The sequence below is a fragment of the Lemur catta genome, chromosome 1, assembly GCF_020740605.2.
Source record: "Lemur catta isolate mLemCat1 chromosome 1, mLemCat1.pri, whole genome shotgun sequence".
NCBI lineage: Eukaryota > Metazoa > Chordata > Mammalia > Primates > Lemuridae > Lemur > Lemur catta.
Genome location: NC_059128.1, coordinates 221,580,879 through 221,598,367, shown reverse-complemented (window position 1 = coordinate 221,598,367; position 17,489 = coordinate 221,580,879). Strand labels below are relative to the sequence as shown.

The window sequence follows — 17,489 nt, the reverse complement described above, 5'->3', positions numbered from 1 at the left end:
TGGCTTCTGAGTAAGAGTAAGGGTTTTGCCACAGTCAAAACTGAGTTTGAATCCTGGCTCTCCTACTTATCAGCTGTGTTCCCTCAGGCTCACCGCTCTTAACCATTTCATTCTTCTGTGAAACGAAGGTGGCAATACCTGCCTCACAGGGTAGTGTTACAGGTTATAAAGATAATGTATGTAATGCACTTGGCCCAGCGCCTGACAGTAATGAGTCCTAAAAAACTGTAACAGACTTTGTCATTGTAGGAGGCAGAGAGGAGGCCTTGTGAGCCAAACCAGCTCTGATCCAAATGGCCCAAGGCTTTCTCTCTTATAACAGAACTGTGCTTCTGCCCACGGGTCAAGAATCTCTAAATTTACTCCTTGTAAATTAAAAAAAAAAAGAGAGAGTACAAATGAGATTAATACTATACTTACATGTTTCCCACTTGTGTGGTATGGGTGTAATTATACATACAGACAATATTTCTCACAGTGACTTCTCAGGCCCTAGCATTGTGAGACATAAGACATTCCTTCCAGGCCCACTTCAGAGGTCAGTGGGTCATCCCTGCCTCCTCCAGATGTGAAGACTGAGGCAGAGGACTCAAGTTGACTTCAATTTTTAGCACTTGGTCCTCCATTCCTAACCACCCTCCCCTAGACATGGCATAGTGCCACAAGACAGCATTTGCTCAGGACTCCCTGAAGAGAACTCTCCTGGGTTTGGCCATGGAATATTTGTCTCATTCACATCTCTGGAGGGCATTACTTCCCCGGCAGGAAATTATGGGAGCTGGGGATGGTGAGATCCGGTGGGTGGTGGTGGGTTCCTCCCTCCCCCGCTGCACCCTACCCCAGCACTCCTCTTAACCAGCCCCGCCCTGAGAGCATTTCTGTGCCCCAGGAGCCTCAGTGTTCCTAGACCCCCAGCTGGGCTACTAAGTGATGGAAGGAGGGATGAGGGGAGGCTGCAAGCCCAGCAGACAGCTCCCCACTCGTCTTCACGGGGTGGGGATGGAAGCACACCTCCTTCCCTGCCTTGCTGGTAGGAAAAGACCATTTCTCCTTCAAATCAACTCTGATTTAGTTATTAAACAAATTGATTTGGGAACTTAAAATTCCTGTCAGTTGCCCAGCTACCACTGTTTTAAATTGGAAAGATGCAGTTCTGTGGGGTCCCTGCCAAGCACTGGAAGTCCACAGGTATCAACCATGTGATACACTTTCCAGAGTTATTAGGGCCCAGGATGGTGCCAGGATTCCAGTGAGAGGAATGGGCAGGGAAGGTCACCCCACTGCTCTCAGACTGAGGGCAACTGTTAGGGAACCCAGGAGCATGGATGGTGTGTCCACAGTCTAAGGGTCCCTACCTTACTCCACATGTTCTAGAAAAATGGGAAGGTCATTGATTTTGGGGGGAAAGAAGGGCGTAGCATAGAGGGAGAGAAAAAGATTTTTAAAAAGGATAACGATAAAAGAAAATGACAAGGAAATAAAGAAGAGAGGAGAGAGAAAATGATGATGATGATGATGATAAAATTGGTAGCCAGTACTGTGTGCCAGGCCCTATTCTAAGCACTCCATGTATGTTAACTCATTTAATCCTCACCACAACTTTATGAAGTATGTACCATAATTATCCTTCTTTCACAGGCAAGGAAGCTAAGGCCCAGAGAGGCTTAGTAACTTGCCTCTGGTCACAATTCTAGAAGTTTGGAACCAGATAGGAGACGTTGAGAAAGACATAGTGGGAGAGGATAATGGCGGCAACTGAGATTTGACTTCATTTATGAAATGAAGTTCTGCTGCCTGACCTAGTCAGTGAGTCCGTCAAAGAATTTATCAAGTGCCTACTATGTGCCAGGCACTATTCTGGGCACTGGGGAGAGAGCAGTGAGCAAGGCAGAGTCCCTGCCCTCATGGAGCTGAAACTCAAGAGGGGAGAGAATCTCACAGACAGCCGGCCAGTCTCCAGTAGCAACTCTCCCCGGGATTCCGGATGCTCTGCCCTCCCTGTGGGGGCAGGTGGGACACCATGGCAGCTCTGGCCAGCTGGCACATTCCTCAGTGGTCATGGGTCTGGAAAGGACTGAGATTCTCAGGCCTAATTGGGGAAACCTGGGCAGACTCCCGGTCTCTCTGTGCCCTGCCTGCCACTCCTGTCCCTTGCCCTAATCTTCTTTCCTTCCTGCAGGTCAGCCAGGATGGCAAAGCCCTGCTGGATGTGCTGCAGCGTCCCCTCAGTCCTGGGAACTCCGAGTCCCTCACAGCCACAGCCAACTACTCCAAGGCGGTGCACCAGGTGCTGGACGTGGTGCATGAGGTGCTGCACCACCAGCGACGCCTCGAGAGCATCTGGCAGCACCGCAAGGTGCGTCTCCACCAGCGGCTGCAGCTCTGCGTCTTCCAGCAGGATGTGCAGCAGGTAACAGGCTCTGCTCCCCTCACCCGCCATCCATCCCAGGGGGCAGACTGAGCCAGTCCCTGACAGAGGGGACCAGGCCCGGGAAAGCCTGGATTGGTAGAGAGAAGATGGCAATTTAGCCCCCAAATAATCCCCAAACCCCACCAACAAAACAAACCCAAACCTGAATTTGTTGACTGCATCCCTCTTGCCTAAGTGGCTTTGTAGACTGGGCCTCTTGTCCATGTGGTGTTGGAGAGGGAGAGTCAGTCTCAGGGACAGCAATTCCTTGTAGTCATGTGACAGCTGGAGGGTCATCTGAGCACTCTCGGGGGTGGATCCACATAAAGTGAACTCAATTCTCAACCGGGGGTGCAGGTGGCCTGCCAGAGAGGGGGTAGGGTAGGGTACAGGGACTTTTAGACGATTCCTTGGCAAGGCTGAACCTGGGAAACCAGATTTAAACATAGGCTGTTGTTCACTAAATGCTCTATGATTAGAGGTTATTTCTGGCTTTATCTGTTTTGTTTTGTTTTGTTTGCATTATTATACCAGTCATGGCTTTTTCCCGTACCACAAATAAGAAAGAAATGGTTTTGTTTCTGACCATAAAAGGACAACCTTGCCACAAATACCATTTCAGATGAAGTAACCCATTCTTTTCCTCTTGCACTTTCCCCGTTTCTGTCTCCTTGGGGACGTTGGGAACTTTGAGCAGAGGACTAACGTACTGGCGGTGGCGGGGGAGCTTGCTGGGAGCTGGGGACTGAGATTGAGGCTTAGTGTCCTCACCCTTTTAGTTCTCTGTGGGAGGCAGGGTGGGAACACTTGTGCTCAAACACCTGTTATCAGACTTTCGGTGCCACCATGTAATTTGAGGATTATATATGTAAAATAACGATGTACTCTTCGTTAATTTTTCTGTGATATTGACCAGGTATAATCCAAAGTGTAGTAAAATATGCATGGAAAGTTGGGAGCCAACTGTGCCTGTGTTTGGGGTGTTGGTTCCCTTCACAGCCATTGTTGGGAGGGGCCCCTGGTGCTGGGTACCTGAGGTGGTCAGGCAGGGGGGAGGGAGGGTGAGGCATCCTCGTCACTGTCTCTGATCCCCTCTGGGAGGGGACTCACTGTGCAGTCAGTGCAGGGTAGATGGGCCTTCAGGCAAGTGCCCCCTTCTCAGGCTGCGCTAACTCCCTTGCAGCAGCCCCTCCTGACTGGGGCATCGATTAAGTCTTCAGAGGTGACACCTCAGCCCAGGAGAGACGGGCACTGCTAATGTGCTGGCCCCAGCTTAGAAACCCTGTGGGGCCTGCCAGGAATGATAAAGCAAAGGAATCACTTGCCCACTCCTGCCATCTGGAGCCTTCCAGATAAATATATCATCCTTGAGCACAAGAGAGCATAGGGGGCGTCTGCAATTGAGACGGAGTGAGGCGCCAGCCTCGGGAGGCACAAAAAGGGGCATTGTGGTTTCAGTGAACTCTCTGTGGCTCGCAGAGATGATCTGGGCCATGGATTGTGCAGTGTCTGTGGCATCGTCTTCACCTTCCTGCTATTTTTATGGCTGCTGTCCTAGGATGGGCTCTGGAGAGCTTCGGAGGGGCAAGGAGGGTGGGTGAAAGGCCTCCCATGAGGAGGGTGGCATTCTGGACTCGGACTGCTGGAGAACTGACGTTACCAGACTTTTCTGTGGCCGCCATGCCATCCAAACTAAAGCTAAGAAAAAGTATAATAGAACTACCCCTGTGGCTATTCTACATCATGCTCATAAAAACGAGAGCCTTTTTAGAATTAAGACCTGTCAGTTTGTCATATTGTTGGCACTGTTTGAAAGCAAGCGGAAGATTACGAGGTGAGAGTGATGGGGGCTTGGATGTTCCGTAAGAACTGAATTTCCCAGGATGGTTAATTCCATTGTCCTTTTGGGGATATGGGAATATGACTTCTGGGAGCATGACTTCATTCACCCATTGTCACACCTGCTCACCCACCGTGTATCTGACACTGGGACAGATGTGAGGAAAACTGGAAAAATGAGGGCTACCAAACCTGGTGATGGTTCGCAATTGTTCACCTGACACCCAAACAACCATTAGTGCCTGTCACGTCTGAGCTGTGCTTAGAAGGGTGCTGAACTTACACACTTGAAGGTTAGAGTGAAGGACTTGGTGTTTGGTCTCCTGACTCCCAGCCATACATGAGCTTGTCCTAGTTTGCAGGATCAGACTAGACAAGTAATTTCCCTATTCCATGTTTCCACAGTTTATATACATACACACATACATATATATATAATTTTGATAATACCTTTACCTTTACATTATTTTTAAATTTTGCATGCATGTCTCATCTGTTCCATTATCTTTTTGAGAGTGCCCTCTGTCATGGCCCAGCACTGCCTTAGGTAGTGGCACAAGATGTACACATTTGAAAATAGAACAGGTCTACCAGAGCATACCAGCCCATGTGCAGGGCATTAGGATATTGATGGAACAGTCGTAGGCAGAGGTGTGAGAAGTCAGAGTTGGTGTCTTGAAGGAGGAGAGAATTAATTGAACCATACAGTCTGGATCCAAGACCCCTAAGCACACTTGGATCCAGAGATGTCTGCTTAGTAGCCTATGTGGGAAGCTTGGAAGAGCATGAGTGGCTGTGGCAATGCAGAACCATGGATAAGAGCTTGGGAGTCAGACAGCCTGAGTGGAAGTCCTGTTCTGACATTGCCTTGTCTGTGTGACCTTGAGCAAGTTGCTTCACCTCATGGTGCTTCAGTTTCTTCACCTCTAAGATAGGAACAATAAGGGTACCTGTCTCATCAGACTGAGTGAGATAGGAGCACAGTGCTTAGCACAGAGCCTGCCCAGCACATGGTATGCCCTGTGTTGTGGTCGCAGCCTCTGTAAGTGGTGCTCGGGCGCCCCCTGGTGCTTGTGCTGTTGGGGACTCCCGCTGATTCTCCTGTTTCTACAATATCAACTGCTTCGTGGGGCAGCTGAATTCCATTGCATTTAGAGATAAAACTCAGAGCCCTCAGAGCCTCCAAGAACTTGAAAGAGCATCCAGTCCAACCTACTATACGATTGAGGAAATCAAGGCCCAGAGATGCAAAGTCACTTAGCTATAATCACACAGCTAGTTAACGGTAGTGCTAGGACAAGAAGCTAGGTCTTCTGACTCCTGGTTCACGTGTCCTACAGAAAAGCCACAGAAGAGAGGAGCCAGGGAGACAAAGAACGAGAATGGGAAGAGAGACAGGAAGCAACCTGCATACCTGCACGGAGGAGGGAGACAGACAGACACGGCCCTAACAGGAGAGGGAGAGACAGATTCATAGACTATGGGAAAAGACAAAAAAAGGGAAAGATTTGAAGACAAAAGGGCAGAGAAACAGACATGGCTGAGGTGGGAAGAGAGAGAGGAGGAGGAAGATCGAGGGAGACAAGAGAAGGATGAGGGCTCCTGCTAGGGAAGGGGAGCGAGCCTGACTCTGCCTGCCTGGCTTCTTGCCCGTTGCCATTTCTGGGGGTGGCCTTTGCCCACGTAGGAATACTTTGCCCTTTCAGGGCTCAAATCAGAGCAAATCAGAGAGATGTAAACCAAAGATAGACGCAAGTGAAAAAGAGAGTCCATTTAAGCGTCTGCAGCCAGAGATGGCCTGACACATCATCTCTGCGGTGGTGCCTTCCTCTTGGGTCCCAACAGGTGCACTCTCAGCTTTCTCTTCCTTGCTAGGCTGGGAGATGATGGAAACAAGTCTTAAGGGTAAAACTGGAATTTGGATCCATTAAGCTGAAGAAAGGCATGGAAAGGGCACTCCTGCCTCACTCCTGCTAGTGGAGTAATTTTCAGCACTATTATTTTTCCAGCTCAGTGTTGAGCAATACTGAGCAACAGCGGAAAAAGCCCTCCATAACAACGTCATCTCTCCACCTTCAGGCTTTTGTTCTCGCCTAACTCCTCTGGCTTCCCATGTACGTAAAAGGGCTAATTTCGAGCCCAGATAGATCTGACTTGTGGTGGAAAGAACAAGGAATAAATAGATTCTTGTTTTTTCTGGAGATGCAAATTCCATTCTACTTTTTCTTAGCCAGAGCAACTGTTTTCAGAGCACCCCCTGCAGGCCATCTTGTTCTGCCTCCCCTTCTTCTTCCTCACCTTCTGTTTTTTGCAAGAATAAATGTATGAAGTATTTGGAACTGCATGCAAGGCCCTGTGCTAGGAGTTTGCAGTCTCTGCCCTCAAGAGTAGACGTATACAACTAAGAATATATTAATGGCATATGGCTGTCTAAGTTTAGGACCAAAGAAGCAAAATAACAATGAGCTGGTAGAGTCAGAGCTGAGAGAGTTCCCTCTGGTTGGGGTGGGATTTGTGCTGGTCCTTGGAGCACAGGCAGAGGAGATGGGTGGTGGTCTTGGGAAAGGCCAGAGAGCAGAGAGCTAAGTTATAGGCTGGGGACAAGGATGAGGAAGTCTAACTGGATGCCCACCCCTGGCAGTGACAGTGGGAGGTGAGGCTGAAGAGTAGAGAGTGGTCTTACTGGTATGAGTAGGGCAGTGACACGTTTGAGGCTCCGTGTCTTCCCTTAAAAACACTGTCTTATTTTTAAGCAGTCTGGTCAGCTAAACTAGTAAGGGGCAGTGATTTCAGAATTTATCTATTCTGGTGACTTTCCATTCTAAATTAATGAAAATTAGTATTAATTTAAAGTCCATAGTTCCTATACCACAAATTGATCATACTTGCTTGCTTCAGTCAGTTTTTCTGGAGTTTCACGTAGAAAATTATAGCTTTTACTATGTCAGCTCTTGCTTGCCAAAGAATATCTGAAAGATATTTGAGAGTAATTTTTTAAAACTCCAAATAGTCACTCATTTACCAGCTGTAGTGACTACAGCCCCTCAATCATCCTAAACCAGTTTGGTCATTGTATAATCCAATTGACAGCTTTGCATAAAAAAAGACGAGCACTTTGGGTTGCTTTCAGAATGATTAGTTATAAAAGGTGACCGGAATCATGATGGGTCTAGAAACCAACTCTTCGTTTATGAAAGAAGGATTAAAGTGGCTAAGAAGGAAAGGCTCAGGGCATATTCTGTACTGGGTTAGATTACAGAAGCACACAGGGGGAAATCATCTTCAAAATTTGAAACAGACTGATTGCTTGATGAGTACATTGGGAAGCAGATTCAAACATCAGAGGATTTTGATAGTTGGATTCCAACCCTGAGATTTCTTTCCTAGAATTGAACGTGTCTGTGAAAGGTACATTGTTCAAAGCTCAGGATTCATTATCTTTGAGTAAATATGATTGAATATCTGATCCCTTGCCTTGCCTTTTCTTATTTATCTTCCAACACTATAAGACAGGTGATAATTTGGTACCCACCTTTCTGGTGAAGAAATTGAGGCTTAGAAAGGTTAAGTGAACTTGCCCAAGGTTACACAGCTAGTGGCAGATTGGGGATTCAATCTCAAATCCACCTAATATCAAACTTCATGCTCTCAGCCTCTCTGCTATGCCATAGGCACTATGCTGGGTGATGGGAATAAGAAAGACACGGTCTCTGCCTTTGATAAGTTTATAATTTAGTGCTAGAATATTACTGATCAAAGGGCCCTGGTAGATTACTTGGTCCCAAAGGATGAGACTTGCCTAATGTCATATAGCTGCTGACAACTGAGATTGGTCTTCAAACTACCTGTTCAGTAAGATCCACAAAGACAGTCCTACTCATACCCAAACACCCTTTTCCATATGTCCCATCATTTTAAAATTGCCCTCTGTAGCTATTTATCTGTAACACAAATCTCCCTAAAACAGACACTACCCATTTTTATTTATTTTTCACAGTCATAACTATGTTAACCGAGCATTGCTGATGCTGTTCTTTGGAGCGTATATCTTGAATAATATCTATCCATTTGCCCATGGGTGTAATTACAAGTTTTAAAGTTCTCAGTTAAGTTTTTTGATGGTTATAATCCAGTCATTCAAATGTTTCCAAATAGCTAATAGGTGATTCTTTGGGCAGGGTTGAGGCTCCGCTGAGTTGGAGCAGGTAGGGAGAGGAGAGAGAGAGGCTCCTACTTTTAGATCCAAGTGAAAGAGAGGGAGCACCCCATCCTTCTCCCCATAGTGGGGGGCTAGTACTGAAGGCTCTGGGTCCCAGTCCTCTCCAGGTATTCCCTAGCCTCCGCAGGGCTAGGGAATGAGCTAGAGGGTAGCCTCTGGCACACTCACACCCTTCCTGCCTCGGAACCTCATGAACTTCTAGTTCCATGGTTCCCCATTTCCAAGTCTACACCCCAGCCCTGCTGTTCTCTGCCCTACTCTCCTGCCTGCCTCTCTTCCCTTTTCACCATGGCCTCTCCCTTGGTGTTCGCTTTGGTGTTTGCTTTGATTTTGTGAATGCAAACTCTGTCCTGACTGAGAAGCGGTCCTTCCATGGTGAGCCTCTTCCAAAGAAGGACCTGGGCACCTCCACCCGGAAAGAGTGGGAGGCTGAGGAGGCAGTGAGAGGATGAAGTCCCTTCCTGGGAATTACTGAGTCTCAGAGTTTTCTTGATACACAGCAATTTTTAACATCTTTAATGCCCCCAATTCCTTTTTTATTATTATGTTAATGAGTGAAAAGACAGTCACTATCCAGGGTCACTTCTTTCTGATAACCTCTATCCTTAGCATGTCCTTGATCTCAGTATGCAATTCTGGAGCCTTGAATACCAGGATAAAGGATTCATACATGATTACTAATAGGGAGCTATTGAAGGATTTTGAGCAGAGGAGACATGCTCAGAGGAAGGTTGAAGTAATCTGGTGCCAGTGGGTGGGTTGGGTTGGGGTAGGAAGAGATAGGGAGCCGCAGTCATGGTGTGTGGCCATAGAGCATGAAGTAGGGCAATGGAGCAAGTGCAGATTTGAGAGCATTTAAGAAAAAAAGATTATTAGAAGTTGCTGTCCATTTTGTCATAGAAAATGAGTGAGGTGTCACATGTGACTATGTAACTGTATTTCTCAAATTGTGGTCCTTGTACCCTTGGCATTAAAATTATCTGGGCAAAGTATAGGACTTTTTAAAAATGAATTATCAAGCCCCGTCCCACACCTTTTGATTCCAAATCTGAGGATGAGGTCATACCTGTATTTTAAAAGGAACCCCAGGTTCTAAAGTTTGAAAACTCTGAGAAGCCTTTCAAGCCTTAGTGGTGAGAAGTATGGTAGCTCCATAAACAAGCATCTGGATCCCAGGGTGAGGACAATCTCGCAGGGAGGTGCCAGTTTTTTTTTGTTTTTTGTTTTTTTTTTTTTTCGAGACAGAGTCTCACTCTGTTGCCCAGACTAGAGTGTCGTGGCATCAGCCTAGCTCACAGCAACCTCAAACTCCTGGGCTCAAGCAATCCTCCTGCCTCAGCCTCCCGAGTAGCTGGGACTACAGGCATGCGCCACCATGCCCGGCTAATTTCTTTCTATGAATTTTTAGTTGTCCAGCTAATTTATTTCTATTTTTTCAGTAGAGATGGGGTCTTGCTCTTGCTCAGGCTGGTCTCGAACTCCTGAGCTCAAATGATCCACCTGCCTCGGCCTCCCAGAGTGCTAGGATTATAGGTGTGAGCTACTGTGCCCGGCTGGGAGGTACCAGTTACCCAGCCTCAGCTCTGTTGGGAAGGGACAGGTGAGGGCTGGCTGGGGATAGAGGGGCCCAGGGCTGGGGGCAGCTGAGACCTTCAGTCAGCCTATCTACCCAGCATCAGATCTGTTTGGAGACAGGATTGCAGCTCTCAGGGGAAGGAGAGCCTATAAACCAGCTAATGAGTCTCAGCTGAGCCCTCTCAGAAACATGATGTCTTCTGCCACCATAGCAAGACATTTATTTTGATCATACTTGTTCTAAGAAGGGACGGAAAGTGAGTTGCCAGTAATTGGGTATTTCTTACTGTGCCTGTGTGCTCTGCACTCGCAGCCCGATGGGGAGCTGGGTGGCACAGGCAGCGTCTGAGCCGCCCCCCTTCAGAACTGACGCTCAGTGTGCTGTGCGAGGAGACAGAAATAATGATTTGATGGCGTCTCCTGGGTGCTCGTACACATTGTGTGTACTTGAGCCTTTAACAGAACAAAATGTCTTGCAGACTCCTGATGGTGTGTACATGCTCCTTCATTCAGCTCAGAAAACAGCCTTTTAAACAGGAACGGGGTGGGGAGCTGGGGGTGGTAGGAGGGAAGAGGAGGAGTTCTTCAGTGCACTTAAAACATCGAGCGTCTTGCTTGTTTTACCCTGTGGATCAAATGGTGACTCAGACTGAATAATCCATTTCAAATAAGATGATTTATCAGAGAAAGCCAGATGAGGAGATCAGAGAGTTGGGATTTTGATTCCACATATGTTTGCAAAACATTCCCCTTTCCTTTCATGGTTTTTGCCCTTTATCACACAAGATGTTCCCAAGTCAGGTGTGTTGAGTTCATTCGTCCATTTATTCAGCAAATGCTCTTTGAGAACACACCAGTGAACCAAACAAAGTCCCTGCCCACATGGAGCTTACATTCAGGGGGGTAGAGACAAAATAATATCAAAACCAAACACGTACATAATATGTCATACGGCAATAGCTGGTGCTGTGTAGGTAGAAAGCTGATTGAGTGAGCAATGGGATGTGTTTAAGAAGGGGTCCCTGGCGTGTGGGGTGGAGCCTACGAAGTTCTCAGGACCAGAATTGTCTCTCTTTAACTCAGTTGTATTCATGGCCACTGTTGAGAGACGTTAATAGTTCTCTTTCAAAGGACCTTTCCCCTTCTCCTTGGCAGCTAGAAAAGACTGTCTCCAGCCCTGAAAGGCATTCCATCTTGATTGTATGCTGGTAGGAATAAACATAATTAGATGAGGAAGAAAGGGGGTGATTAGAGAATTATGCATAATGGCTGTTATATTGGCTCCCAGATCTAGTTCAGGATGTGAGTATCTCTTCAGGAAAAGACCGTTCTGGGAAAGGCCTAATTTCTGGTTGAAAAGTCAGGGCAAGAGAAAGGGGAAAGAGCTTTACAAGTTGTTACAAGACTGTCTGCCTGCTGTGGTGGGCGAGGGGTCCGGGCTTACCTGCGCTATTGTTCCCATGACCGGGCCATGTCAGGCCTGTTCCTGAATGGGGTGGCACAGCTTCTCTCAGGACAAGCAGGGCGGGAGCGTCAGCCACACGTGCGCTTGGCAGTTCACCGTGTACCTTCTGAGTGAGGTGCTGCATGGTGGAGGAGAAGGAAGTGTAGGATTCAAATAGTGAAAACCCATATTCCTTTCATTCCTCTAGGAACTTACTTCCTGCCAAGCAGGGCAGTGGAGAGGGTGGAGACTCAAAGAGGACCGAGTGCAGACTGTGAGGTGGAGTTACAGTGGGAGTGTGGAGTGGGAGACATTCATCCCAAAGTCCTGTATCAGAGGGATCAGTTTGAGTTCAGTTCAGTTAAACTTGTATTAAGCAACCATTCTGTGCTGAGCGCCATGCTGTGTCCTGAGATTACAGGGAACCCAGAGTCCAGTGGGAGAGCCAGGCCTGTGGGCAGGAATTGTGGTTTGAACAGAGTCAGAGAAGAGCAACACCCACCCTGGCCTGGATGGGTTGTTGAAGAGTAAAGGCTTTCCACAGCCAGTGATTTTGAGGGAGAGCTTAAAGGATGAGTATGAGGCAGCCTACGAAGTGGGTACAGGGAGAGAAAGGATATGGATAGTTCAAGTGAAGGAAAAAATAATTGAAAATAAAACTCAGGAAATGAGAGATGGCTTTTACGGTGTTGAGGGGTGAGTGAGGCAGGAACTCACTGGAGGTAGGGTTGTGGGGGGGGGGCGGCCACAGAGGACTTTGTATGTCAGATTAGGGGTCTGCCCCGAAACTATACCCCAGGAAAAAGCCCTTTCAAGAATGCATGAATTAATTACATTAAAATCTGCGGTTATGTTTTGTAAATGGATTTGGTCTTCCTAATTGTTTTTATTATTAGGATCCGATTATATTAACAATTTATAATTTATGTTTAAACCTTAGTGTATAAATTACTTCCTTGAAACCAAAGGCACATCTTGCCAGAAGCTGATTGAGAACCATCATTGGGTGCTGCTTCCCACTGAAGTTCAGGGATGCAGCTGTCATATATGAAAACCAAAGCATGAGTGTGGAAAGAGAAAGAAAATTTCAGAAAAAATCTGTCATCTCTGGGATACCTCTCATAACCCCTTGTTTCTGTACCAGTGACTAGTTCCACCTTCCATCCAATGATTCAAGCCATGCCCCTGGGAGTCAGCCTTGCAACCTGCCCCTGCATCACCCCCACACCGATTAACAAATCCTGGCGATTCTTCCCCGGTGATTCTTCCCCCAACCTGTTTCTGCACAGACTCTGCCATGGGCCCTGCCTGAACCCCCATCACCTTCTGTCAGAATATCTGGTGACTTTCTTCCCAGTTGATCCTCCACAAAGCAGTCAGAGCACTCCTTTTAAACTGAGAATCTGATGATGTCTTTCCCCTTGTGCAACCCTTCAGAGGCTCTCAGGATGAATGCTAGAATCTCCCACTCAGTGTACCAGGGCTCACCATGACCTGGTCCATTTTCCCTGGGCCCATTTTCTACTTATCCCTACACAGGCCATGCTGGTCTTCTTAGTTCATAGCTTGGTTAAGTCCTACTCTGTCTCAGACCTCAGCTAAACCTTACTTCTTCAGAGACACCTGCCTGGACTCCCCAGCTAGGGTGTGTCTGACTGTTGGTACTTTTCACCTTTGCAATTAGTGGTGAATTGTGTGATTTGGCATCTATTGCTTGTTGCCCCTGATAGACTGAGTTCCCATCTGGGCCATGCCTACCTTGTTTACTGCTGCACCCCGCCCACTCCCCACACACACACTCAGGGCTGCTCTAGTGCCAGGTGCTAGGACACAATAAGACTAATAAGTAAATGTCTGTCGGAACATATGAATATACATATACCACACATGCTTCTCTGCTGCCTGAGGACCCCTCAGACAAAGACAGAAGGATAAAACTTCCAGTGTTGGAAATGCTTAAATATCAGTTCAAAGCCATCAATAGGTATGAATGACTATCATCCTATGCTACCCTGACTATAACTGGTAATTGAATATAACAGGGAGATGATTATAAGGGGTACCTTGATGGGTACTTGTACCTAGATAGGGTCCAGGGTTTGCCTAGAAAGTCAATTTAGTCTTCAGCCAGTGATGTTCAAATTCTGAGGCCTGGATCACACTAACTGGACTCGCCAGAAGCTGACAGATATCCATAATTCCAAGGCTGCACGTAAATTTATGGTGTGTAATGTAGTTGTCAGGCACTGCTGTTGTCTGCCCAGAAACACATTTCTCCGCTTGCAGAGTCTACCTGGGAAATTGGATTGTACTCCCAGGGTTGCAGGACATGGAACCAGGGTCTTGAAAGCTTATAGTCTAAATGTGTGTGTCATGGAATGATGGCTCTGAATGAACTATGTGAAACCAAATATTTAGAAATCAGCATGTTAAACTCAGCATCTATCCTCAAGTACTTTTTTAGTCTTTGTGTATTGCTATAGTAACTTTGTGTACTTCCTAACTCATTTGATTTTAATTTATTAAATTGATTTCCACATAGTTCCTAAAACATCATCAAGGTTGCACATATTTTTTCTACAGCTTCAATTCTAATGGCAGAAATTGGACTAAATAGTGGCAATATAACATCACAGGGCATCCAAGTTATATTTTAACTAAGTAAAAGCCTCTCAAATATGAAATAAATAGGTTTTTAAGTGATGGAGGCATAGCTAATTAAGTAAACTAAGTGTCACTAACTGAAAATGAATTGACATTTTAAAGAAAGCAAAATAACTTAAAAAGGAGACAAATTGCTTTTTAAAAAAAGTTTAAAAGTTGTAAAATCACTCCCAGGGAGTACAAAAACTACTTGTGCGTGAACTAATACATGAAAAATAGTCCTTTTCACCCATGTTCATTGTAGCATTCATAATAGCCAAAATAGGGAATCAACCCAAGTGTCCACCAACAGATGAATGAATAAAGAAAGTCAGTGGTGATCTAGCACCTCTTGTATTATCTTAGACAGAGCTGGAACCCAATCTACTAAGTGAAGTATCCCAAGAATGGAAAAACAAGCACCACATGTACTCACCACCAAATTGGTATTAACTGATCAACACTTAAGTGCACGTATAGTAACAACATTCATCGGCTATCGGGCAGGTGCCGGGGGAGGAGGGGATGGGTATATACACACCTAATGGGTGCAGTGTGCACCGTCTAGGGGATGGACACGCTTGAAGCTCTGACTCGGGTGGGGCAAAGGCAATATACATAACCTATTTATACCCTCATAGTATGCTGAAATTTAAAAAAAAATTGGAAAAAGAAAATGTGGTACATATACACAAAATGAAATACTATTTAGCCATAAAAAGAATGAAATCCTGTCATGTGCAACAACGTTGATGGAACTGGATCATATTAGCTTAAATGAAATAGTCTCGGCACAGACAGACAAATACCGCATGTTCTCACTCATATGTGGGAGCTAAAAAATTTGATCTCATAAAAATAGAGAGTAGGATGATGACTACCAGAGACTGGGAAGGGTGGTGGGGAGGGGGCATGGAGAGGGGATGGCTAATGGATGCAAAAATACAGTTAGTTAGAAGGAATAAGAGCTAGTGTTCAGTAGCACACTAGGGTGACTATAGTTAATAATAATTTATTGTATATTTCAGAATAACTAGAAGAGTGAAGTTAGAATGTTCCAAACACAAAGAAATGATAAATGTTTAAGGTGATGGATACCCCAGTTACTCCAATTTGATCATTACACATTGTATGCTTGTATCAAAATATCATGTTTGCCATAAATGTGTGCAACTATTATGTTAAAAATCAAAAATAAAAAAATTTTTTAAAAAGAAAAATATTCTTCTTCAACCAAATTGTTTTTGAATAACCAATTTTCTTAAAGCCTGAGATAAAAGAAATAAAATAAAATTCATTAAAACATTACCAGACAAGCATGTCATACTTAATTGCTCAAAACTAAATTTAAAAAAAATTATAATCTGAAAAATATGTTATAAATGCCAAAGCATTCATGAAAGACTGCAGACAGCTCTTTTATAAACAAAAATTTATCCTCAAACCCCAATTCATTCTCAAGAGATTAATGAAGGTTTAAATATGCATAAAAATTCTAAAACTTCACTATATACTTGGTATACAATATATGGGAATCTTTGTGAAATATTTATCTTTGACCTTGCTGAAGCTTGTGACTCCCTTTACAATACAGAATTGTAGAATCTCATTTTGACAAACCAAGTAAAAATACACTGTTATAAATTTTTTTGGTTGAAATTTCACCATAAGTAATTCTAGAGAAACATGGGCTTTTCTAAGAAAGGAACATGTAGTGCTGCCTTTCGGTGTTTGTAAAAGGTTAAAATCCAGTACTACCTCAATTTCTTTTTATGGATGTGCCTGCAGAATATCTTTTAAAAATATATTGCCAGAAGATGTTATATGAAGTGTTAGAAATCTCCATACTTAATGTTTAGATAAATACTCATTTTTGAAAAAAAATTTTTCTTCATTGTAATGGGCAGCTACTTGACCTTCTGCCTTCATTAAGTGGATGTTTGTTAAACCTCATTTTTATATTCATATACCTTTCTCTGAACTAACACAGTCTTGGTGTGGGTTTTGTGATACTGTCACTGAAGACTTTGAAGACTTCCATACTTTGCGAATTGCAGGCATTAATTTATCCCAAATATCAGAGGAAGTGAAGCCAAAGGCTAGATTCTGTAGAACCGGAACTCCCATACCTGTAGTCCATGGAATGATTTGGTCTACCTCTGTCTATGTAAGAAACAGAGAGATGAATTAAAGCATCCTTTTAAATAGACCTGTTCATCTAAATCCTTTTCCAAAAAGGCCTTCTAAAATCTGGAAAGGCCAGTACATCATTAATCAAATGTTTAGTTGATAGTATAGCAGGAGTGGAGTGGGCTCAGCTGAGTCTTGGCAGGGTCTACAACAGGTGTGTCTATAGTATAATTCTGATTTAATTGCAGCCACCTGATTTACTGAGCGCCAGCTCTTCAGACAGCAGAGGAGGAACTGCTTCCATTGTCCCTGGGAAACACACATTTGTGTTAGGTCATCTGTGAGAATGCAAAATGGGTGTTAAAGGCTTTGATCCTCCCTGCATTTCAAGGTCTTTACTAAGGAGTTCCCTCTCCCTCCACTAAGTGCCCCTCAAGAAAACTTATTTTGTCCCCCTCTGAGCATCCCCACTCTCACCCCTCTTCTGCCCCAGCTACCTCTGTTCCAACTTCCCTAAACATTGAGGTAAATGTCTTGAAGCCAAATCACTAGATCTTTACCTGGAAGAACGTGGAGCCTCCGCTGCTTCCCAACAGAATCACAGATACTAAAGGCCTTAGGATGCAAAGACCTTAATTTATTTGGTTGGTTGGTGTTGATTGGAGGAGAGAGGTGGAAAGAAGCCAGAGGGGGCTGTTGTCCTAGTGGTCAGCTATCTGGAGCATCCAGCTGGAGACTGACTACTGGATTTTACTTCCAAGATTAGGGAGTCCCAAAGGTACAATGAGGCCAGATACAGTGCCTGGTCACCAGTGCTGTGAGCGTTTCTATGGTGGAGTGACAGTCATGGGGGCCCAGGCACTGGCCAACCTGCCCCTACACAATTTCCTCCCAGTATCTGGCTTTATGTGGTTGGGTAGAGGTAGTGAGGGAGTTAAGCTGTGCCTGAAGGTCTGTGTAGCTTGTTTAAAATAATTGACTAATTAAGACTAAGAAAACTGAAAAAATAATGGGATGATATTCAAAGAGGAGATCAAAGAGGATTAGTTGAATTTAGTTAAAGGTGGGACCGTTACATTGTCAATGACAGTAATGGACTCTCTTGTATTCACAGTGGATTGAACATTTCCACCTGAACTGCTGCTTTCTGATTGGGAGGGGTATAGGTAGTTAAGACTCTAGCAGTTGCACACGTTGTCACATGTCTTTCCTTCTGCCAGGAAGTCATT

The 17,489-nt window shown here is 45.1% G+C and overlaps 1 protein-coding gene across 1 annotated transcript in view; it reads left to right on the top strand.

Annotated features, from left to right (window-relative positions):
• Positions 1 to 17,489, top strand: part of LOC123630466 (kalirin) — a 457,953-nt gene that overhangs the window by 275,829 nt on the left and 164,635 nt on the right. Inside the window, exon 9 of the mRNA XM_045540114.1 lies at positions 2,180 to 2,410. Coding sequence (XP_045396070.1) covers positions 2,180 to 2,410 — 231 coding nt within the window. The remainder of the gene's footprint in view (positions 1 to 2,179; positions 2,411 to 17,489) is intronic.